The sequence below is a fragment of the Epargyreus clarus genome, unplaced genomic scaffold (genome assembly GCF_041222505.1).
Source record: "Epargyreus clarus isolate Ecla_fem2 unplaced genomic scaffold, WU_Ecla_fem_2.2 ptg000015l, whole genome shotgun sequence".
In the NCBI taxonomy this organism is placed as follows: domain Eukaryota; kingdom Metazoa; phylum Arthropoda; class Insecta; order Lepidoptera; family Hesperiidae; genus Epargyreus; species Epargyreus clarus.
The window spans coordinates 6,114,638-6,140,760 of record NW_027332223.1 but is presented as its reverse complement, the minus strand read 5'-3'; the positions used below and the strand labels follow the sequence as shown (position 1 = coordinate 6,140,760).

At 32.9% G+C, this 26,123-nt stretch overlaps 1 protein-coding gene across 1 annotated transcript in view; it reads right to left on the bottom strand.

Moving 5' to 3' along the window:
- Fatp (fatty acid transport protein) overlaps positions 1 to 24,175 on the bottom strand; it is a 29,233-nt gene extending 5,058 nt beyond the window's left edge. The window contains exons 1-8 of the mRNA XM_073080260.1: positions 24,014 to 24,175; positions 5,163 to 5,335; positions 4,009 to 4,256; positions 3,704 to 3,854; positions 3,212 to 3,449; positions 2,627 to 2,876; positions 2,062 to 2,263; positions 393 to 503 (exon numbers count right to left, since the gene is read on the bottom strand). Of these exons, the coding sequence (XP_072936361.1) occupies positions 393 to 503; positions 2,062 to 2,263; positions 2,627 to 2,876; positions 3,212 to 3,449; positions 3,704 to 3,854; positions 4,009 to 4,256; positions 5,163 to 5,228 (1,266 nt within the window). The 5' untranslated portion in view covers positions 5,229 to 5,335; positions 24,014 to 24,175. The remainder of the gene's footprint in view (positions 1 to 392; positions 504 to 2,061; positions 2,264 to 2,626; positions 2,877 to 3,211; positions 3,450 to 3,703; positions 3,855 to 4,008; positions 4,257 to 5,162; positions 5,336 to 24,013) is intronic.
- Positions 24,176 to 26,123: the final 1,948 nt, after the last annotated feature.

The window sequence follows — 26,123 nt, the reverse complement described above, 5'->3', positions numbered from 1 at the left end:
AAAAGATATCATTTAAAAATAATATAATGTAAATTAAGCAATTTCACAAAAATATTTTATTTTTAATGTACGTAACAATATAATAAATTAAACTCGGTAATGAGTTATTTAAATTTGCGTTACATAATATTGCACATAAAATTTTCCTTTATGACTTATTTTCAGAAAACATTTTACAGTTCCTAGTAAGTATAATAAAATTAATAACCTTTATCAATTTTATCTTTAGACATTTCTTTAAAAGTAAAGTGTATTACAAATTAATTATTTTAAGGAAATACTTGTGTCGGCTCCTGAAAGTGTTCCTTGATGTTCCCAAAGGTGTATAAAGTCTGCTCGTCAGATGTGACTAGTATGATAACATAAGTATATTTATGTAATTTTATACTTACAGTGGGTCTCATGCCGTTGCCGTAGACTGTCCGAACCTTGTGTTGTCTGTCCGTGGCAGCAGCAGGCGTTGATAATACGTAGCGACACATTTCGCCAATGTAGTGGGCAACCTGGAAAATAATAAACAATAAAGTTGTTAAAAGAAAAGTTATTATCACCACAAAGTAGGTTAATAATGGTGGCTTGAGATTGATCTCATAAACGTATACAGCTATAGGTGATATTACAGACTAGTCAGACAAAGGTAGTGAAAGCGGTGGGAGTGTGAAATAAAACACGCGAATGAGAAGCGCAATTTAAAAAATCATATCTCGCAAACCATAGTACACTAATGTAAAAACTACGACTAGAGTTTATTTAATACATGAGGAAAATATTATACGTCTAGTCACATGTATGCATTCGACGAGTTAGATAACAATGTCTATCAACAATTTTTTTTTTTTGGAAAGAAGATGATGAAATGGAATCTAACTAATACCTATGTAATCTGAAGATTGTAACACTATCGTCAAGTAGGTAAAAATGGACTAACTGAACTAATAAAGCAAGTTATATAAGTCACTTATGAATGAAAGTTCAAAAATTAAACAAATTTGTAACAAAATTCACCATAAATATTGAGCTACATCAGTGATGATGTAAGTATTTCAGGGTTAAACCAATATAAAAATAATTTTAATGACTGTTTACCGAAATCACCGCTATGAGCCATAAAAAACGATGGTCAGAGGAAACGAGTATGTACGAGTATGTAAGTACCTACTTTAATGTAAGTATCATATTCCGACACGACATTATGAACATAATTGAATATTCCAAATTTGTAATAAAATAAAAAGTTATTGAGTAAAAAACTTAACTACATACATCTACACTAATATTATAAAGAGGAAAAGTTTGTTTGTTTGTTTGATTGTAATAGGATCAAAAACTACTGGATCGATTTTAAAAATTCTTTCACCATTCGAAAGCTACATTATCCACGAGTAATATAGGCTATAATTTATATGAAATATATTTGATAAATAGATTTTGAGGCGGTACAAAGTTTGACGGGTCAGCTAGTATCTGATAAATATGCATTTTCTAGAGTTAACCCTAAAGTCAATTTTGGCCGAAAATTCATTTTAGAAAATTTTACACAACTCTTCAATCTATTGAAATCTTCAGGTACGTAATTCATCACGTAATTTATGTTTCGTATCATATACCTACCTCCAGGCGGTCATTCGCCTTTTTACTCAACTGCGCAATATTTTTTAAGTAAGCGGTGGAACTTAAGTTTTGTTTAAACATTGATGCAAAATTATTTTATTCAGTTTGATTTTTTACAACAAAGACCGTCACTCGTTAGACTTCCGCTACTGTAAAGTAAGAATAAATTTGTATAGAATGTTGCGATAGCATTGAACTCAGCGCTTCATATTAACAGTCGGTTGCACAAGATAACGTGTACCTAATCCATAGATGCTTATTAAATTACGCTAAAGCTTCAAATTATACTTCAAAATTTCAATTAATGGAATCACTGTAGTACCTACATTAAAAATATATAGTTTGAATATTCTCAATTGGTTAAAGTATTACCATGTAATCGGTTAACATTCGTAAGCATAAAATATACGCGACAAATTGGGAACTTTCGTGAAATGAATTACGACTTACTGTGGCATTAAATTTTATGCAATCTGGGAAGTACGCTGAGGCTGAGAACTTGGACCTTAAGGCGACTGTGCAACCAAAGATGAAGGCTTGTCCCACTGATATACATCCACCCGCAGAGTGGTACAGCGGCATTGGGCAATAGACGATGTCCTTTCGTTTCAGAAACCCAAGGTAATGTACACCGGACGCCATAAATACCATTCTGGAATTTGGAGTAACTGTTATTATTACCTACGGCCCATATACCAAAGTTGATTTACTAGGTACGCTTTTAACTTTTTTGGACCAGTTTATCTATAAATCTACCTACGCGTTAATGTTACACAAATGTCAGGATTTAACACAAAAACAACTTTTTCAATACCTATATTTAAATGGATGAAAAGATCAGAAGTAGTTACAATCTTTATTTTTTCGTGGCTGCTCTCAAAGATTTTAATTAAATACCCAATCTATAATATGGTAATTGCTTTGACTCACAAGCATTTCCTTATAATATGCATAATGTCATTTCTTCCGCTTAATGCACATGTATTGAAATTGTTTAAGCTTAAATAAAACTTACCTAGACGGGGAAATTACTGCCGCTTTGGGCAGACCAGTGGTACCCGAAGTATAAATATACAATAGTCTTCCGTTGAAGCCTTCACCATCAGATGGGAACCAATTAGGTGGAGGGGTGTTTTCCAACATAGCAGTAAAGTCATTATTTGACTCTGCAACCCTTACAGATTCGTTGGATGTATTAAGGGGACGACGCGTGAATTTATACAGTTTTATGGAAGGACTCAAATCCTTTTTCACATCTTGTATGGCTAAAAATATGATAAAACAATTCTTTTAATATTTACATCATGCTTACTAATGTGTTATTTTGTCTTTGTGGTGACACTATTTTTAAAATAATTGCACTGAGAAATCTATAGTTATAAACTATCAAGTAATTTCAAATTTCAACTTGTTAACTGCAAGATAAGACTACAACCTTTGCATTTTTACTCTTTACATTAAACATGTTATTTATTGTTGGTATGACATTGCAATCAATGTAATGTAATTAATGTAATGTAATTAATCAATGTAATGTAATTAATGTAATGTAATTAGATTTAACTACAAAAAGCGAACTTAAAAGTCAAGGTTCACCCACCAGAGTCGTATTCGCTTCCATAAATAACGGCGTCACACTTGGCTATATTAATAGAGTGGAGTAAGGTATTTCCAGTTTGGTTATTGTTAATCAGTGGCGATATACCCCCTATTCGCGCTATCCCGAGCCAGATGGCCGGCATTTCAGGACAATTGCTAAATAATACCCCTACAGTATCTCCCTTTTTTATGCCCTGTGCTCTTAATACCGATGAGACACGTAAACTAAAATCTTCCACCTGAAAACAAATTGTTATTTTTCTCAGATGTAGGTACTATAGATGTTCAAGATCCTTAAGTTATCCTTTTTGGTATGACGTATATGTCAACAGTCATAAGTAGGTACAGTTTATTTTACGAGTATTTTTTGTAAAAATTATTAATAGGTAAGTATATTAGTTATGTAGGTAAGTAAACTTTTAAATCACAATAACGATTTTAATCTTAATGTTATAACGTGACTGTGGTCAGTAACATATATTCAAATCATTACCTGTTGGAAAGTCCAGCTCTCATTCTCAAAGAGGAAACAGGCTTTGTTGGGGTGTCTCTTTACAACGTCATGGAATATTTCTGGCATGGACCAGTTCTTATTTGTGAACTTTCTCGTCAGTGTAAGAATCTTTACGTAACACCACACGGCTCTAAAAATTATAAAATGTATTTTAAATAAAATTCTGCTGTTTCATAAATATTAACATGTTTCAAATATTTACTATTACTTTTTAAAAATATCAATTATAAGTTGGAAATCCAATACACGAGATAAGGACATAAACCAAAATAAATGAGACTTACGATATATCTCTAGGTGCGGTCCTGACGGCGATATATAGTGCTTTCCAGTAGAAGGCAAAGAAGTATACCACTACAAGGATCGCGAAGACCAGCAGAGCAGCCTGCCAATCTTGGAAGACCCAGGCAATGGTGACAGAGGCAATCAACACCCCGACAGCGAGCACCATCGCTATGATCTTACCCCACGGTATACTGGACGACTCCTTACCAGATTTACCGATTTCGACGTCTTTATTTTGCTTCACGTGCTAAAAATTTAAATGAATAATATGTCTACGAATTCAATATAAAAACGTTACACTTTATCACAGCTCAAAAGAATAGAGTTGTGCAGGGTAATCTTGGAGGAGGTAAACCTATCTTAGAGGCACTTTTAAAAATAAATTTCATGCTTCTTTTCACGATTTTCCACTAGGTAAAAAACTAAGAGAAGCACACGAGCCGAAGTTCGGTAAATACTCAAATAACTAGCTTTAAAATAATATGTTAGTCAATGATATACACGATACAACGTACGATAAGATAGAAACAAACAAACAGTGTTATCGCATGTCAGAATGAAATATTATATTACTTTTTTGTTTCTCCCACATTATTTAAGTCCATATCGATTCTTACAAATTGGAAGGTAAGCTAAAAATATAACAAAACATATATGACGAAGACCACAGTGTAAGACATTATTGTCTTGTACAATTAATCATAGTTACTCCTACATATGTTACTTATTTATAATATCTTAAGGCATCGAGAACAAACACCTCCGTTATCGTATAAGATAATTAGAAACTCCGAATCTGCATTTCTGATTAAGTAATTATCTCTTAGATGCTAAAATAAGCTGCAGAAGCGCATATAGCGCTGCCGCTTGCGTAACTTGGGTATAAGCCTTATAACTGATTTAAAAAGTTAGGCAACATAAGAGTTGGATAGAATCTACATTTCATGTGAGCTCTGTGATTTGGAGGGAACGTTTAACAAGCCATCATTTTTATTGTTGATTTTAGGAGCCCTTAAACCTCGCTGCAAACCTTATTTTTACGTATTGAAATATGCTAACCTCTACCTCTCCTTTCCTTTTTCATGAGAATCGTGCCGAGCTGGGGAAATATACCTACATGTAATGGATTTAGATATGCTAAGTCCGAACTAACCATAATTTTGTGATTGACGTCAGTCATATTCATGTTATTGTCGACATTAACCTCGACATTTGACATGACTGCGAGGTAATTACTCACAAGTACCTATATTATAGTATATTTTATGTTGTAAGAGCTTAATGGCTTAATGTCCAATATACATCTTGCCGTGGTTGTGACGGTACCTGAAACAAAAACATAATTTGGGTATTACATTAGGATTTTAAGAAGTTAATTGAGGATCGAAACTATACCTAAGTAGAGATTGAGAAAAAGTTATCTAGTACAAAATCTAAGAATATTCAGTACACACATGCTTACAAGAGCTTTCGAATATACTACATGCATATTCGAAAGCTTTTATAAATCACGAATAAGTAATTCATTTAAACCGTTTAATAGTGGTATATCAACGCCTAAAACTTAACTGGCAAATTTACACATAATTTTGTTCTCAGCAGAAGCTCAATTTAGCATTTGTTATGGTTCTACCTACCTTATCGAGAAGGTACACTTTTTTACATCAGAACCATTATAGATATTACTACTTGTTCATTATGTTACGGAAATATAATTGTTTAATCAAAGCCATGTCGCGCTATCACGTATACTTATTATACGATGTAGATCTTAATGGAGAATTTTAGTGGACGGATATACTTGTACAATAAGGGCAGTAGGTTGTGCGGAAAGGTAAAGTCGTCGATTTTATTAGATATTATTTTATTAAGATAAACTAAAACCATATATTTAATCTCATCTATTACCTACATACCTTCTATTAAATTAAAACTACAGAATAAATTACTTCCAAGCATTAGCATAGATAAAAAAGTCAATTTGAATAAGTGGACTGATTTCGAAAATTGATTAAGGTACAGTTGACATAATAGTACTATTATTATTGTAACATCAAAATACTTGTTCACCTTAATGATCATAAGGGGCAATGACGCTGGAAGGAAACCAAATACATCGGATTTGGTACAAGAACCCTATAAAGGTAATCATAAGTCTGAAGGAAGTCATAAGTCAAGGAACGCACGCAACGACCAATCCGATAGTGAAGACCAAGAAAAAATAAAGTGAAAGTCAATGACCTTGTTCAATTTCATATCGTCGTAGAGAGCGAAACCAAATGCTATGGAGTTTCACATCTTTACGTCTGTACCATGTGGTAGAGCCACGCGAACAGTGTGATTTCGCTTCAAGAGAAGCTTTAAGCTTTATAATATAATTTAAAATTTTCTCTAAGCGCATCCGGAGTAAAGATAGGCACACTGAACGAGATGGCATATTTCGAATTGCGCAGTTTGATTGCATATATCGAATGAAATAAATGAACGGATCGTAAAGACCTCTTTCATTTACCAACTTTAATAACAATACTGTCAAATACGACGGAACAGAAAAACTAGTTTTTCTGTTTTTCGAATTCTAAAAACTAGTTTTTCTGTTCCGTCGTCGTACAGAAAAACTAGTTTTTCTGTTCCGTGGTCGAATACCTACTTGGTAATCCATTATAAACAAGTAATATACATGTTAAATGGTCCATTGTGACGAAATAATTAAAAACCCCTGCTCTATATTGTGATACCTATACCTATTATCTCTACAGAATTTAAATTATACTTTCAAAATAAATTATAAGAGTTCAAATTATTATTCAGAGAAGATTATCCAATATTCAATTTGTATATCATGCAAAATATAAAAAATAAGTTTACACGATAAGGTAATTTGTTTTCAACCTACCTATTACAAGTCATATATGCTTGCATTATCTATAAAAGCTTTCGACTTACTCTTTATACTTAATACTTAATACAATAGGGAAAAAAATCACTTATAAATAGCGCAGTGAAAAAAAATTACGTTACATGTTTGTCAAGTGGAAGAGCCTTCATAAAATATGATACCCGTACTCCCTAGGAAGATTGAACTGTAATTATTACTACTTGAATCCGGTTATAGACTTGTATGATTATTTCGCAGCATGCATTTTTTGTTGCTTCCATTCTGAAACATACTTTCCTTGTAGCTTATTGACGGAACAAGGTTGAATTGTGGATGATTCGGGGAATGAGTCAAAAAAATATAAAATATGTAAATAAGTAGGTAATAACTAATGTATGTAACTACAAGGTATGTAAGTAAGTAATAAGTTAATGTTTATACCGTTACAATACAAATTAATGATTCATCAACGATTTTTGAACTCGCGAAATGAACGACGGTAAATATTGAGTTTTGGTCAGGATGTTGTCTTTTTAACACGATGAGTTAACAAAACTAAATACAAATAGGCGGGTTATTTGCAAATGCAAATAAGCATTTAGTTCACGAGCAAGTGGACTCGCAGCGTGTGTAAATACAGTCAAAGGTTATAACTTATATGTCATAATTATTTTGGACAGGAAACTGCCAGGGCCAGTAGATAAATAGGTAGGTATATGTAGTACTGTAAAGTAAGTAATGATAATTAAGAACGTTACTTTTAAATACTCATTTTTAACTTACAAAATATCAATAATATTCAGGTAATATATACTATGCTCAGATATAACTGATTAATGCAAATTAAACTACGGTTTAAATATTTTATTTTCTGTGAGTTTTCTGAGTAATCAATGGGTTTGTAAAATTACCAAGTTTAACATAAAAAATTCAGCATTCTAATACAGAATGAGATTGCAGGATTGCACATAGGCAATTGACGTGCACCTGTTTCATTTGTTCAATCTGGTGTAATTGTATATTTTTGTATTTCTTGTTTATGCCTACCACATGTTATCGCCATCACCCAGGGTCGACTGGCACAGAATGCCATTAGGTATTAAGTTTACCCTTTGTAACCCTTAGTTTAAGGTGTACAAAAATTAATAAAAAAATAAATATAGGTAATCGGTATGGTTCGAACAGGAAGCTATCATCATCCCACTTATTCTAGAGTCAAGCTATTCTTGCATTTCCCTATAAGGGGCAACCATCTTAATCGTCAGGAGTTTTCCAACGCAATACATCTGTGATCGACTTCAGTTAGAATCCCTGTTCTATAATATAGAGCTAGTTACTGATGTCCACGGGCGCTGTTTACTACTTTTCATTAGGTGGAATAAATGCTAATTTGCTACTGCTATCTTTTATAAAAGATATCACGATGTCACTATCACTCAGTTTGAATATGAAAATTCAATATAATTAAGGTAGATGAAATGCACACGTACTCACGCAATCAGCATATAGTTCGTCCTGCAACGTATAGGCAGCTGGTAGCGAGAACTACGATGGAAATAAGTAAATTACGATAATTATTTTCATCGGAAACCGGCGCGGGCGGCAGTATACAAGCGCATACGTCCGTCAATGACGTCCAGGCGAGTGGTTCCATGTACGCGAGAAGGTGCATGGCGACTGTATCGCAGTAGCAGCGCGATCGCAACAGAGTAATTGAACCTTTCTTTACCGCCGTCCCCACTGGTATTTTTATTACTTATTGGCGGTGTAAAACAGTAACCGTTAATATAATACATGTGGTTAATTTTGAATTTAATAAGAAAATAGTTCAAAAAACTAACAAACACGCTTTTATGATAAAATCTTCTAAAAAGTAGAAAATAATTTTCAATCTAAGAATCAATTAAGGAACAACAATTAGTATAATAAAATTGTGAAAAAAAGCGTGGGTGCTCCATTTATCAGGTTCGAAAAGCGCCCCACTCTTTTTCTACAATTATACTATTTACTGTTCCTTAATTGATTCTTGACTTAATTGATTGATTGACCACATCAGCTTGACCCGTGGCGGTCCTCCACGGTTCTGTTTGCACGGTCATTTTTACCGCGTACGTGCAAAATGTGGAATGAACTTCCTCCTGAGGTATTCCCTCAGGACTATGACATGGGGCTCTTCAAGAGGGGTGTAAAAAGAGCTCTCCTCAAAGCCGGCGATGCATTGGCGACTCCTCTGGTGTTGCAAATGTCATTAGGCGACGGTGACTGCTTTCCATCAGGTAGCCCGTCTGCCTTATCGTTAGGTTAAATATATATAAAAATAAAAATATTTTCTTTTGAACGCGGGCGAAGCCGCGGACAAAAACTAGTAAATTAATAAATCAACCCCAGTTTCCTAGTAACAACGATTGGATCGTTTAGGTTTAAAAATAAAATTACGTGGGTGAGACCGCGTGCGTACGCACATAGAACTTATCTGTAGTTCCGGGACTAGAATAGGGCTACGGTATCCTCTGCCTGTCGTAGGAGGCAACTAAAAGGGGGCTTCCGGGGTTGCGGACGGCAAGAGTGGGAGCTCGAACCGTCCAGCAAGTGACCCCGGGAAGGACGGCGGTATGTGTGGTCGCATACCGTCGTAAACATACATGGTGTGGGAGGAGCGAAAACTGCTCCCCCAGGGTAGAGCCCGTTGGGCATCGCGCTTGGAGGGCTCCGGTTGTGTTCCGTTGGAGATCCCGGAGTTCTCCAACAAGCGTTGAGGACGGCCACCGGGGGGGTTTTAGTGCAGGTAAAGTAAGGAATAAACAATTATTATTTTACACAATAATTTAACTAACGCGTAAGTTCACTCTAATGGAGCTTTACTAATGACCGATATACGCGAATCGTGATGCTATTTATAGGTACCTATTTCATTAGTATTCCATGCTAGTAAGCTAAGCGAAGTAGTCTCGAATATACATGCGAGAGAAATGACGTAAATGGAGTTCCGATAAATTATTTCACCTACAATTTGTCGTCATAGTAGTGCGTTAAATAGCAATTATTTATTCTCAACAACATTAGGCAATAATTTAAGTGCATACTTTATCCTTATAGGTACATATTGTTTCTAATTCTGTTACAATTTATGTGTTATATGACAAACGAAATGCAATTTATTTTGATAAAAGTACCTACTGATTGTACTTACATTATATGCACTTATATTTATTTATGAAAAATAAAAACATAGGTAATTAGTACGAAAATATCTTCGTTATTTTGTCTGTGTACCTTCTCTAAATTTGCAATAGCCCTACGAGCTAAGATAGAACTGCCTTGTCTTTTCATCAATTAGAATGTATCGATGTTTAAACCGACATCGACAAATAAATTAAATCTTAGTCGTTACAGTAGTTACCTGGAGTGTTCTGATTTTATCGTGTCATAATATTATCTACAAATCACAATTTTGATAAATAAAAAATGTAAGGAAAGCCAAAAACAAAATAAGGGTGAAAAATTAGAATTTTTCCCAATGTCATCAGACCTCGCTTAGTATTTATTATTTCTTTAAATTTGTACTTGAGGTAAGGCTTGATACCGCAAATAATATTTTATGGTAGGTAACCACCCAGTGTCGTGACTGTAATATACTTAATGTAAATATTGACTTCAGGTGCTAAATACTTACTACCACAAGTACCACATACCTAATATATAAACATTTTCATATAATTTCCATTTACTTAAAATGTTGCTACGGACCTACGGACTTCTTCGGACGAAATTTGACAACATCAATTGAAGAAATTATCAAATGTCGATCATTGATAGGCAAAATATTGAAAGGATAATTTTTAGAGTCCATGTCCAAAAAAGTATTATAATAACGGGCATTAAATAAAGAACAACTTCTAGAACTTACTATATACACTTAAACAAAACAAGGCCGTAGTGTTTTATGAATAACGGATACCTTATATTTTTATTTAAATTCAGTAAGTATTTACATAACTATTTTATAACATAATTTTATAAAATGAATCAAGTTGTTGAACTTACAGACTTTACAGAGCAATATTGTTCAACGACCATATTAGGTGTCACGTATCTAGCTTATATACAAAGTAAATGATTAGGTAATATTTGCAGTTGTAGGTAGTACGGTAGTTAGAATTTATAATTTAGATTGCAATGGAAGTTTGTTAGTTTAAGTCAACAAGACCTATGAGCATCTTGGAAGTCTTGAATACAAACTTACTTTATTTCCTTTACATTGTTTTAAAAACAAAGGTGTTATACCTAAGTATCTATCTTCAAGTTATTATTGTCCGTGACACATAAATTGCTATCTGTACTTGACAAAGACGCTAACCAATGCCTTTGAGTGGAGAGAAAGAATCCTGACGTGCATACAGATTAAGCAAGTTTACCGTTTGCCGAATGTGATTAATACTTTTTATTCACATAAATACTACACAGTATTATGGCTTTCAGTGAAAAGGTGACTAAGGACTTCGCACATGTTACAAGTCTATTGTCTTTTCCTTTGTCTTTTCGGATACCGTTTATTATGAATACTAAATCAGTAGTTAATCAAAAACGTTTGGATTACGAACTTTGTACCGAATAGTAAAACTATTTGCTCACGATTACGTTAACAATTTCGGAAAGTCATTATTATTATGTTTTGAATGTATAAAATAATCTAATTATATTTAGGAATATGTAATATGTAATTTATGCTATGCAAATAAAGTACCTACCTGTTAATTATTTATTTGTTGCAATACAACACTTACTTATATGTAATAGTATTATAGTGTAAATTAGCACTTTCGAGACATGACATTTCACCACTCACGGCGACTTTCGTTTGAAGTATGTTTCTACTGAAAGTTACATGTTTACAAACACATCATACATGTGGCACTAACTAATCTGTAATTTGTGTTAATTCTATCATATACTTTCATATTCATTATCAAATACATAATTATAATTTTATAATCATGTATAGGTAATATCTAATTTGTATTTGTAGGTAGGTAACAGATTCTTATACTTATCTATCTACTTAAGCTTTCGATAATGTAACCTTAAAAGTCATGTCATGCTAGAAATATTATTCAATACTTAGTAATAAATGGTTCACGATGTCTGTATGAGATAAACTTTCACTTTCATATTTATACTTTCTCTTTGTATCTTATCTAAGCTTTAACAAATCCGCTACTTGTAAGTTCGTACAAGCAAGAAGTAAGTTAGGTACATAAGTTAATGGGTAGTATTACTAATTAGATTTAATATTAAATATAACGCATTAACGTTGTATTATTTTTGGTAAAGGAGACATACTTTTCCTAGGTTTTTTTTTATAATATAGGAGTAGCAGACGAGCATGCAGTCCATCTGATGGTAAGTGGCTACTGCCGCCCATGGACATCTGTAATCAATCCCAGACAGGATTAGATATTCCTGTCTGAGGTCGGCCACAGATGCGCCGCTACCCCTGAGGACTAAGCTGGAACGCCTCGGAAAAGTATGTCTCCCTTACCACACCCTTCCAACCGGAACACAGCAGCGCCTAACACTGCTGTTATTAGGTAGAAATAGGTGTGGCGGTGGTGCCGCCGGAGTCGAACCACAATGGGTTCTACCACCTTCAAAGTAGTAGTAGAAGTAGGTATTCCAGTTTAGTTTTACACCAACAATTATTACCATTTGGTTTTGTTTATATTGTTGATCGAAGAATTTAGTCGCCGGGGCTAGCGGCGCAACTGTGGCCGACCTCGATAGAGATCTAATCTTATCTGGGGTTTAATACAGATGTAGAGTGGCGGCAGCACCCACATAGCATTAGGTTGACTGCGCGCTCGTCTACTATATTATAAAAAAAAGAATATTTATTTACCTACCTAAATAGGTAAGTGTGTATTTCATTGTATTATAGATTTATATAACTTGTCCATCGCTTTATAAATTTAGATGTACTTAGGTATGACCTATAAAAATATTTATAATCGCACATACCTAATTATTTAAAGACCATATAAGAAAATAAAGTACCATATTATATCCAACTCATAATTTAAATGTTTTGATAGGAAAACCTCTAGACATCGTAGAAAGTACTGTAAGTTAGTAGGTTAATATGCACTTAAATTTTTGTGTAAATTTACCGATGACTGTGACTTTACCTATAACTTTTATTACACTTAACAATGTTAAGGTGCTTATTGCTTATTTTATGTATTTTAACATTCAAGATATACTTTCAATAAGGAAACAACATAAAATAGTTTAGGATTGGTTAGTCATATTTTGATTACAAGATTCGCCTAAAATGGTGAGTTGTCCGAGAAACTCCTCGACCTGGTGCCTACATCACTCTTCCTCCATCGCACTATTCGCCTAAGGATGAGTTGTATTCACATCAACTGGACTCGTGGCTGTCCACTACACGGTCGAAATTTCTTTCTCTCGTCTTAGTATTATCTATTTAAAGCAAATAAAATCAAACAAATTAAATCATGATATTTAAAAAATATTATACTTTTGCAATAACACGAACATTAAATATAGGTTACATTGTGTTTACATTATTGTAAAGGTATATTTAAGCTAACCATTGTCATAATCATTGTTTGGAAATACGCAATTAGACGGAGTCACACGAACACGATTCCACTTTTTTGTAATCGCTTAGATCTTTTGTCTTAAATCTAATATTACAAAATATTATTTAAAAAATATATATGTACTTATATAATCTTAAAAGTATACTTTAAAAATCAGTACTGAACGTGGTAGAACCCTTTTTGGTTCGACTCCGGCGGCATCACCACCTCCCCTATTTCTATTTCTGCCTCATAACAGCAGTGTTACGCTGCTGTGTTCTGGTTTGAAGAATGTGGTAAGGGAGACATACTTTTCCGAGGCGTTCCAGCTTCGTCCTCAGGAGTAGCGGCGCATCTGTGACCGACCTCAGGTAGGAATACCAAACCTATCTGGGGTTAATTACAGATGTCCATGGACGGCAGTAGCCACTTACCATCAGGTGGACTGCATGCTCGTCTGCTACTCTTATATTATAAAAAAAATACGTAAAATAAAGGCATATTTGCCTGTACAATTATGTGTGTTTTATGGGCGTTTGGATCTACATATCCCATATTAGGTACCTACATATCAGTTATCAACAAAACAGTGCGTCAATCATGATATTATACATATACACAAAAAAGGTATTACTAGACATCAGTAAAAAATCGAGATTATTTCACAACTATTTTTTGTCCGCAATTCGTTGATGCTGGATTTAACGAACGACCTGCGAGATGGAGCGGTCAACATACCGAACGAATATGTAGAGGCACAGTACAAATATATCATAGATCCTTTTAGTGTGGTAGAGAGTTCCGAGATCGAATCTAAACAAAACGAATTTAATTATAAATTTATATTTCTGTTCGGAGTTTGGTTGTGTATTTGTTTTTGTGTGTCTCGTACACACGAATGATACAAGAAATTCTAAGTTAGCGTAGAAGCGTCAGCGTCAGTGCATTATTTTTAACGGTAATAACACGAAGTTTTAAAGGTTTATTATTATTGGACCAAAGTAAAGTTCTTGGCATCTGCGTTGCAATAAACGACTGAATAACACTATACTAAATTTAATAGACTGGGAAGGATTTACACACGTAAGAACTTATTAGTTATACTGTAATAAACTGTAATTATGCTTTTATACCTAATTGTTTAATAATGACACACAAAGCGGGAACACGCAAGATTATTATACACGCGATTATGCAGCGCCCACAATCCAAGGCACGTCATAAATGACAAAGGGAACATTAGAACTGTATATAGGTGGTACGAGTATCTTTGTAAACTGTCAAGCAATTCTCGGTATGAAAAAAGCCTATATGTTCCAACAATAGGCATCGAAGAAATGGGAAATATAAACGGTTCATAGCATTCATAGCAATTAACTTTAAGGAAATCCATCCCAGCAAAGGTAGTAGTACTTATACTTCTATAATTTAGAGGTAAATTATACTTCTACAAATATGCAATTTCCAATTACAAAATCAGCAATTGGCGTGTATCAAAATCCAAAATGACGTAATTACCTACTCAAGTTTTAAAGTAACAGACTTGTAATTAAGGTTTCCGAGAGAATCATTTTAGGCCGGATATTGTTTTAAATAAAAAACATACTTAATTTTGTATAAACCTATCGTATAGTGTGTCTCATAAGCTGTCATATATAAACCCTTTTCTCAATTAAAAGTAAGTGTATCGTCGCACAGCGATTTAATACGGTGCGACTCTTCATGTCTCGAATCTCGATCAATACGCTTGGATAGCAAATACTCCTAAGAATTTTAAGTCCAGAAGGGGTAGTAATCATTGTATATTGTATACCTTAAGAACTTAATGTGTGCGATCTCTTGTTAAAAATTAAGAGAACATGCTTTGTCGCACTGCCTTAATACGATGAGACATGTCTCGATCACACACAGATCTTGAAGCTATTTCCGAAAACATTGATATAGCATATAATGTCTGCTAATATACTTATATAAACTTGTTAAACAAATATAATAGATATGTTTTATAACCACAGAGATGGTCTGCACCCACGAGCTCTCACAGCACCCGGAAAGCCGATCTCCCCTAAGGGCCTACCCCTTCCCGGGCTTCCCGTGCAATGTTTACAATATATGTAGTTTGTATTTTTTTATATTTTATTTTAATAGATCTCATATATTTTAATAAGTTCGTAATTAATTAAGACATACCACTGTAATTTTATTATTTGTAGGTAGCATTAACAAAATATTTAATTGCACAATTCTCACATTCATGCAAATTCTTACACCTAAAACACAATAAATCTTGTCTGGTTCATTAGTTATTCTGCGTACAATAACCAGAATAAATTGGCGAAGTGACCAATACATAGTATGTACATAAAATAAAACTTTAATTTATTATGATTATTAGATACAAAACCGTGCATTTAGCTATAACAAAGAAAACTTCCTGGTCGTTTGTAAAAAAATGAAGTAGGAAGATACTCGGTCATAATTTGAGGCAGGTGAACAAGATGGACAGAAACAAGTACCTACGTTTAAGATATCAATATACACAAAACCACAGAATAAACTGTAAAATATGATGAAGTCGCGTTGCAATTCTTATAATAAATCTGCTTAAAAACTTTCGAATTCATGTTGTAATTGGGCAGTTAATATTTAATAAATTTGTTAGTAGACACTCACCATCTGTTGTAACATAGTGAAATAATCTGTGGATCTGTGAATACTAGATTCATATTGTTACTTCAATATTTAATTAAAATACCGTTAGCATAGAACGTGGGGATGTATCTACGTTTAACCAATATCGGTTTGTTCCTTGTCATCAATACTAGTAAACAATAGTACTTACGATCTATTATGGAGAATTTAATGGGGCTCTCTTCAATGCAAGTAATATCGTTATGGCGAGGCAACAGGGCCTTGGAGGTATTGCTAGTATGTCACAATGATGGGTATGTAATGATTACACACTCAAGTCATACCTACTATTGTAGATACTAACATACGTGAACTCAGTAATATGATCGTATACATAAGTACTGACATAGCTATGTGAGTATATATGCATTTCATAATAACTATCGTGACAAAAGTAAATATTTCACACACCAACTATAGCAATTTTGTACTCGGTAATAGTACTATTGTAAATGACCAAATAAAAAATGCAACAAAGACTGTGGCATGTATTGTGGTTAATCATTAATGTGATTAGTACATACTTATACAAAAAAATAAAGTTACGTAGATATTGCACAAAGAGCATCCCGTGTTCTTCCATCACAATAGGTAGGTACATGAAGAACTGCCTGACACTTTGCATAATGGCTTACAACATTATTACCTTACTTCGCAGTATTGCTTTTTGTATTGCTTTTTGTATTTTGTATTCTGAGCTATACTGATGTGTTGAAATGTATTTTCAGTTTTCAGTATTTACAGGTGTGATGCATTACTTCCAATATTAAAGTATAGGTATGTACTTTACAATTTCATATTAGGTACCTACTGTATATATATATTATAATTCATCCGTCCTCCTTCCTCATTACAAGCTCGCGCATCGTTAATATTGTTGTTTTTAATTTAGCGAAATAATAATGAAGTTATAACACATTGTTAAATATCAACTAAAAATATTTTCCCAAGAACGTCACAGCTAAACAAAAGTAATTTTTGTTACACAGAATCGTCAAAAAAACACTGAAGGAAACCGCAGCGTCGGTAATTAACATATGCTTAAATTTCAGTTTCTTGATGACAACCTGTGATGACAACGAACAAACGAATAAAAAAAATGTGAGCCGTCACGGGACGCCTGGCAGATGTGAAACATCGACATTATTTTGTAAAAGTAATATGCAGAAAAGAACATATTGTGATAGGAACTAAATATGTCATAATGATAAAATAAAATATTACGATCGCACAGTCAATTGCGCATGGCGACGCGTCGCCACACCGTACACACTACTGCATATAGACTGTATATATATACCGGCATGCGTCGCCACGCCAGAAATCGGTTTTACGTGCGCCTATAGATGTTTCACATCAAAAAATTTAACAAAAAGGTACAACCGACATTTAAAAGTCACTGAAAAGTAAAAAATAATTGAAATAAATGTTGGTTTAGTACAAATTTCTGAATTCGGCGTTCAATATATTTCGTTGGATAACCGTAAACAGCGTGTCCTTTTTTGAACTCGCTTAAAAATTGTATTAACCTATAATACCTATTTTCCATTAAACTGCAATTTAACATTTGCGCTAACATGACGACGCCAGCTGACATTTCATGAGTACATAAAAGTCTTGCCAAAGGACATTTACAAAAAATATTTATTAATTAAACATGAATATGACATAAATAGCTATAAAAAATATCTGTTAATGGTTAAAGGTTCTGTGTTTTGAAGTGGTTAGGATTTTGTATTGAGTACCTAATCTCTGAAATCATTGCCTTCAGCAAAACAGCAGATATATGGGCCATAGTCAATAATCAACTTATAATTTCTAATTTTTTCCATCTTAAGAAAGATATCCGTTTTTTCAATTTCTCCAAAACCCTCAAGAACGACTAGGATTCTAAGTATAAAACAATGATATTTTACCATAACTAAATGCATGCACTATACGGAATTATTTAGTCAACGAAACACGCGCCAATGACTTATATTCCAGAATGTTCTTATCAAAATAAAAACTCAAAAGTTTAGGCAGACCTTTGAACATAAAAGTTAATTAATTTTTGCAAAATAAAAACAAAATATTATATTATATATGATAGGCAGCATTTTAATCCATGACTAATTATTGTAAGTCGTTTAAAGTTTCCATTAACTATTTTTATGTTTTGGTGTCATTCAAATAACCTAGGATAACAAATATTTTGAAATTATATTGATATTGAATTATATTCGTAGCATACCTACAATAAAATGTATTGATTACCTCATGATAAATAAACGAGTATAAAAAAAGATATACCTAACACAATTTCGATAAGAATGTTTTATCTCAACATCTACCCATTACATAAAAAGATTTATTTTTTATCAATATTCAAAAAATTATATTTTCTTACCTTCACGGTTTCATAAGAGCTTTTTATAATAGAACCATCGTTTTTTTTGTTCCGTATTTTATTTTTGTAAAGTTTTGTACACTTATCTCATCTCGAAATAAGTAGATATACTTAATCATGATGAGTAAAAACTGTTAAGAAAAAACTTTTAAAGGTTCGAAATAACTTTAATACAATTTAATAAATAAAGAAGATTTAGGTACTCCTCGTGCAACGTTAAATAACAATATTTTTGAGAAGAATCTGATCGTCATACTTAAAGCCTATTTTGTCTATATTACCATACCATGACTCTATGACAATAAGTTTACCAGCTCCTGAAAACTTTCCTGTACTTAGAATTTTACTGTAGAAGACATAGTCAGCGAAAAAATATAAAATTAGAAATCGAAGGTAGACTGTAAAATATTCGTATCTCTGACGATCTCTAGGTTTCGTTATTGATTGCATACCATGACTCTATGACAAAAAGTTTACCAGCTCCTGAAAACTTTCCTGTACTTAGAATTTTACTGTAGAAGACTTAGTCAGCGAAAAAATATAAAATTAGAAATCGAAGGTAGACTGTAAAATATTCGTATCTCTGACGATCTCTAGGTTTCGGTATTGATTGCAGGTAGGTAGGTGGTAGTCATGACATGAAATATTCTTATGATAATTTATGCTGACTTCAAGAAACTAGAGTTATTATAATATAACAACTTCATTAGGTATTCTGTGCATTGTAGATTTTTTTACTGCAGTTCTCAAAATATCTATACTTACCTACATAAGTAAACTAAGTTTTTTATATATTTTACTACTTTACCTATTAATGGCAATCAAGTGTTGTATTTTTTGTTAAAAATGAAATGTTGAAATAGTTATATTACAAATTTGTGAATTATTATAAGTGTTTGAATGATTATAGTTAATGACAAAAAATTGGACGTCAAGATTAATTGTAGTAACAAATCCATTTTAATAACAACCAAAAAACCTGTCATAATTATCAGAATTTATCAAATATATAATATCAAATATATATATCTATATATATAAAAGAAAGTCGTGTTAGTTACTCCACTTATAACTCAAGAACGGCTGAACCGATTTGGCTGAAAATTGGTGGAGAGGTAGCTTAGAACCAGGAGACGGACATAGGATACTTTTTATCCCGTTCGACCGCGTTTCCTTGAAGTCATTTTATAACTCAAGAACGGTTGAACCGATTTAGCTGAAAATTGGTAAAGAGGTAGATTAGAACCAGGAAACGGACATAGGAAACTTTTTATCCCGTTCGACCGCGTTTCCGTGAAGTCATTTTATAACTCAAGAACGGCTGAACCAATTTGACTGAAAATTAATCGAGAGGTAGCTTAGAAGCAGGAAAAGGACATAGGATACTTTTTATCCCGTTCGACCGCGTTTTCGTGAAGCATTTTATAACTCAACAACGGCTGAACCAATTTGACTGAAAATTGGTGGAGAGGTAGCTTAGAACCAGGAGACGGACATAGGATACTTTTTATCCTGTTCGACCGCGTTTCCGTGAATAAATAAGAGTTGAAAGTTTGTATTAAAGTCCCCCAGTTTTGATGCAAATCTATATGAAAATTGGTATTTGATAGGATTTCGATAGAAAGTAATTAAATATCTATTTTACGATATTTGCAAAATCAACCGTTAAGTTGGTTAAGTAGGGGTTGGAATTTTATATTAAAATCCGTTAATTTGGAAGCAAAAACTGTAAAAATTTGCATTTGGCTTTAGAAGACACTTCGTTTAGAAATCGGCAGATTTTGAAGCAAAGTCTATGAAAATTGGAATTTAGCTTTTTGATTCAAAATAATAGAACACATTTTTCACCGTTTTTGGAAAATCAACCTTTAGGGACATTTAATCGGGTATGGAACTTTAATTTAATATCCGTTAATTTGGAGCACTAAGAAAATTATCATAAGACATAATGAAGCATCTGAGTCACTGTTTGTTTTTTTAGATCAACCCTTAAGACTGTTATAAATCGCCTTTCTATTTACACACCTGTTTCAGCATTTTTAGCTATTCAACAACCCGATTAGAGTACTATAAGTAAATAAACATTCTTTAAAAAAAACCGTGATTGAAGTTATAGGCACTTCTTTTTGCGTGTTTGTAAAAAAAATAACAAAAAATACAACCGACTTCTATGTCACTACAAAGTAAAAAATAATTCGAACGAAATATATTGAGCGCCGACTTCAGAAATATGTACTAAACCAACATTTATTTGAATTATTTTTTACTATGTAGTGACATAGAAGTCGGTTGTATTTTTTGTTAAATTTTTTTTTACCCTTTTTAGTGATGACATAATAACATTTATATTAATACAATATAAAATTGTATAAACGTGATCATGAATTAAGGTACGGTCTGAATTTACATTGATTGGAACCGCCCGCACGCAGGGCGCTGCCGCGCCCTGCCCGCTTAGTTTTATATTGTCTTATGTGTTCCAACCTAACCTAACTAAATAGTCAATGATTTGCAATTTCATTAGAACCTCCTACACCAAATATCTTCAAACACGACTCAATTATTCCCATCGGTTGAGGAGTTACATATTTTGTCTCCGAGCCACATTATCAGACCCTTAAATAGTCAATGATGAACTGACTTTGCAATTTCGTTAGAACTTACACCAAATATCTTCAAACACAACTCAAATATCCCCATCGGTTGAGGAGTTACATATTTTCTCTCATAGTCTCCGAGCCACATTATCAGACCCTTAAATAGTCAATGATGCACTGACTTTGTAATTTCATTAGAACCTACAATAAAAAATAACACAATAAAAAAATAATTATTAAAATCGGTTCACTAACGGCGGAGTAATTCGTGTACATACATAAAAAAAAGATACCGGCCGAATTGATAACCACCTCCTTTTTGAAGTCGGTAAAAAAATAACAGACTGCAGTGAGGTAGAGTGAATTTTATTTAATTGTATTTTTTATTTTCCTGTTCTCCTGTGGCCATTTCCTAATATTTACCAGTAGTTTATGGACATAATACATAAATTACACGAGTGAAACCACGAGGTACAGATAGTCACTCATAATTAGGTGGTACGAAGTTCACCGGGTCATCTAGTATATTTATATATAATCTAGGTAAAATGTGCGTAAACGGTCTAGTTTACGCACATTTTACCTAGATTAAATTAGATTTATACTAATGGTTAATTATCTACACATACACTTTACACCAACAACATTGAGAAATATACGATGAGACTCTTAAGTAATTATGTTCGTGATTAAATATAGTACCTATAGATTGAGTAAAATGCAAGCTAATTCTGTCGACTACTCATGTGCATGACCCCGCTCAAAATAAGCCGCCACATGCGCTGTGTATTCGGTATTTAGTTTTACAACGTGCCTACGAACTAAAATTGTACCGCTTAGAACTCTGAAGCACCGGTAAATCTAATAATACAATACATCAATGTTCAGTCACGGTTATGTAACCGTCATTAAAACTTAACCGAAATAGTTGAAAAACGTCATATACCTACGACTTGTCCAGTAATCCCTACTACAGCATGATAATAATTGTAATACTTATAACCATCGATATACTACTAATAAAGCTTATAACCCATAATCGGTAACCATTGACAATCTTCCTTCAAATACCATAGAGGTAGGTATAATATGTATTGTGTACGTACATACTGCAAGCTCAGACGAAATATGCAATTTGTTTAGATGCTCAGCAATTCATCTAGAAATACGTAGACACCACCGTAATCAACAGTAGCCAAGATAACACTTAACGTTTTTTTCTATAACCCACTCATTCTTGGATAAATCATTGCGTGTATAAGTACCTGCCAACGTGAAGACGCAACGCGTGTTTTATAAACGGTTGCCTTTGACCGCACATAAACAATAAGAGTACCTATCGAGGACATGAACACAAAATACATATAGGTTCAAGATAAAACTGCTGTATTTACAAACTGTAATCATATTGATTACTAACGTCCGTGATAACCTTTTACCTATCCACCATAATTTTGATAGGCCAATGGGCATAACTACATTCCCCTTAAAATGTTATTTTGTTTATAAGAATTAAGAATATATATGTACCTACTTATTTTTCACAACGTTGGACCTCGTACTGTAAACTATTTTATTAGTCGCAGTAATGTAAAACGCAATTTGACCTGAAAATTACTGTTAATTGACATTGTCAAATTTTAATTAACTGTGCTTAAGTAATAATCTTATATTTATTTCATTTAAGCCAATTAAGTGGTTTATGTGGGTAACTATAATTATTATAATTTAGTTAACATTTTCGTATTACAATGATATATCTAGTTAATATATAAATAAAACTATTTCCGTGTTTTCATTGCTATTTCAATGTAACAAATACGCAACCCACCAAATTCCTCATGAAGGTGCGATGGTGTCATCGCAGTAGAAAGCAATTTTACGGCTTAATTTATAATATATATCTTTTAATTTATTATCTTTTGATTAATACTTGCTAATTATGTAAGTTCACAAGTATCTACCTACGGCAAAAATATGTCCGATAACATTTTTATATCTAGGGAACTGTTCTGCGCAAATTGATAAGATAAATATTATCATTATTTTGTCAAATTAATGACAACCTCCTAAAAATTGTAATTACATCCTAGAGATAAATATAATTTACTTAAAGATATAATTATAACAGTAACACAGGTAATGACTTAAACAATGAAGTTACAAAATATATATGTACATAATATTAAGTTTGGGACTTAATGACTAAACAACGTAATCTGGCGTCTGGGGCGGCAACAACCCCTGACATAACTATTTGGTGTTGGCCACATTTATAAATGGGCGGTAGTGGCATTAACTACTATTAATATGCATGCTCGTTTGTTGAACAATATTAGGTAGTAGGTATAAGATTAATAGTTTCCACGGAAAACATAATATTTCATTTCCATACACGTATTTTTTTAATAATGCACTCACGAAGTACCAAATTACTGACTTTATCAGCGCATACACCTACGTAAATAAATACACAAGTAGGAAATTTCAATGCAGCCTACCTATATAAAAATTAATTTAGATTTTTAATTCAAATTGTTCGAGTATACTTAGTAATTAAATTTTTTTATTTAATTATAATATGTTTATTTTCGTATAGTATCACACGTATAGGGTCAGCACCCTAAATACCTATAGGTATAAAGGTTAGGTACTTCATGTTAAATTTTAAGAAAATATATTTTAAACTTCTTAAAAATATATTTATGAGAATCTTTGTAAGAACTGTAGACAAGTATATTAATATTTTTAAGGAATATTCATAATTCCCGTTTAACATTACTCTATCTATAGTATCCCTAAACCTAATTTAAAATAATATAAATTGAGTGTTTTCTAAAAACTTACCAAATGAATTTGTTTTAAAAATAATAAGTATTATGGTTTGGAATTCCTTATGGCGCGAAATTTCCAGTGAACTTTTTTTAAATGTCTTTACTCGCGCGCGTGATACGGTTACATCGACGTATACAGCCAACGTGAACGCACTCGTAACTGCGCTCGCGAACAACGGATACGACGGCGCCCGGTGGGGTGCGTGGTGATTGTACTCCGTCTACACTAATTTAAAACTGTAGCAGGTGCATGTCTGTCCATCACAAACTACCAAAATTAGAAACAATATTTTTACATTTAGGTATTTATAAATTTATATACCCCAGGGCTAGTCAATATGAGTCTTCGCAGGAGAAATGTATAAATAAGACTTCTTAAAAATTTACATAAATATCTTGGTTATGACGTAGAACAGAGTAAAACATTGTATATATTTTTTTTTAAAAAGCTACGTAAATAATCTTTTAATACACATATAAAGACAGACAGAACAGCAGGCGTTAACTGGTATTCTAGACAACGTTGCCGTGGGAGACGATCAGGCAAAGAGCCAGCTCTCCGTTCACATTCACATCGAAATCGGTGAGAAGAAAAACATAATCGATAGACAAATTGGAAAGTGCTATTACGTGTGCGACATTAGCTCATTTCTCCTATTAAGTACATTATTATGTAGACTAATCTCTAAGTTCAAGCGCTTAATTTAATATATTCTATAAATTAATTCAATAACATAGTTTAAATAAATAGTATAATTAATGCTGTATCATAGGAAAATTACTTAACAGAGGTTTTTCAAAAAGTGTAGTGTAGATTGATTTGCGGGTATATAGGCGTCTCAACTCAGTCCTCAGGTGTAGCAATGCGTGTGTGGTTGATTTAGTTTATGCACAAGAATTTATCTAAATGCCTCTGCAATAAGCATCATCACGAATTTCCCAGTAATAGGGGAGACCACAAACGTCCGTGTATTATTTAAGATTGCAATTCTCCAATACGGAATTCCACATATTAACTCGTAAATCATTAATGGTCTCGAGGTTTGCCTGCATCTTGTACGTACCTACCTGCTCAAAAAACACACCGAGTAAGGCCGCCTGACATGATATATTAGATTATTTATCAATGCTTATATTACAAGGCTACGATGCCTTATTTATTCCATAAATACCTATACTACGATGTTCCATATTTCCGTCAGTTTTCGTTTTAAATTTACAAAAATATTGAAAGAAAGAACTCTTCATTATTTTTAATGTATTACGTAACACGATTAAAATAAAATATCTGCACAAATTTATTGATCATAATGCGATTGATATCTAATGTGATTTAAATTTAGGTATCTAAAACGTTTATTTATCGCAATGATAAACGTTAACACTGAAGCACTTCCAGTATAAATATTTCAGACAGTAATAGAACTAGGTACTTTTTTAATATTTCCATGAATAACAAATAACCATATGGATGGTAAATGATACACACAGTACTCCCTGGACCTAATTCAAAGTTTACTCTATAAGGGCTATGTTTATAACTTGTGAGTGAATTAATGATCATATCAGGATAAATCATTTCTTACTATTTATTTCATTTCAATATAAGGAAATATATAATTGTATCCATATTTGAATAGACATGCTTAAAGGCCTTATTAGACCACCCAATTTTGAGGGACCCTAACCCTAACAAAGAGTGGTGTAATAAGACTTAGGGAGTTAGTGTCCCTATTTAGGGCGATCGGATCATCCCGATCTGCCTAGCTCCCTAACTAGGGTACACGCCCACCCTGGATGCAGGGCCCTTCATATCGGGTTGTGTAATAAGCGTTTATGATACAAGAAAAATATCTTATTACCTAATCTAAAATTTCAATCTGAATATGACCGATGATCGTTAATAAAGTCTGGACAAAAATAAAAAAGGATTTTAATTTTAATCTAGGTATTATAAATGCTAAATATTATATAAGTACAATCTAGCGTAGCAAGTACCTAGTAAAAATACTGTAATGCATACATAATGCATAGTACCGCGGCGGAATGTTGAATCTACCCTTATAATTTTATAAATATTATAATTATTTTTAAGTGTGATAAACTACCATGACTACCCCTCA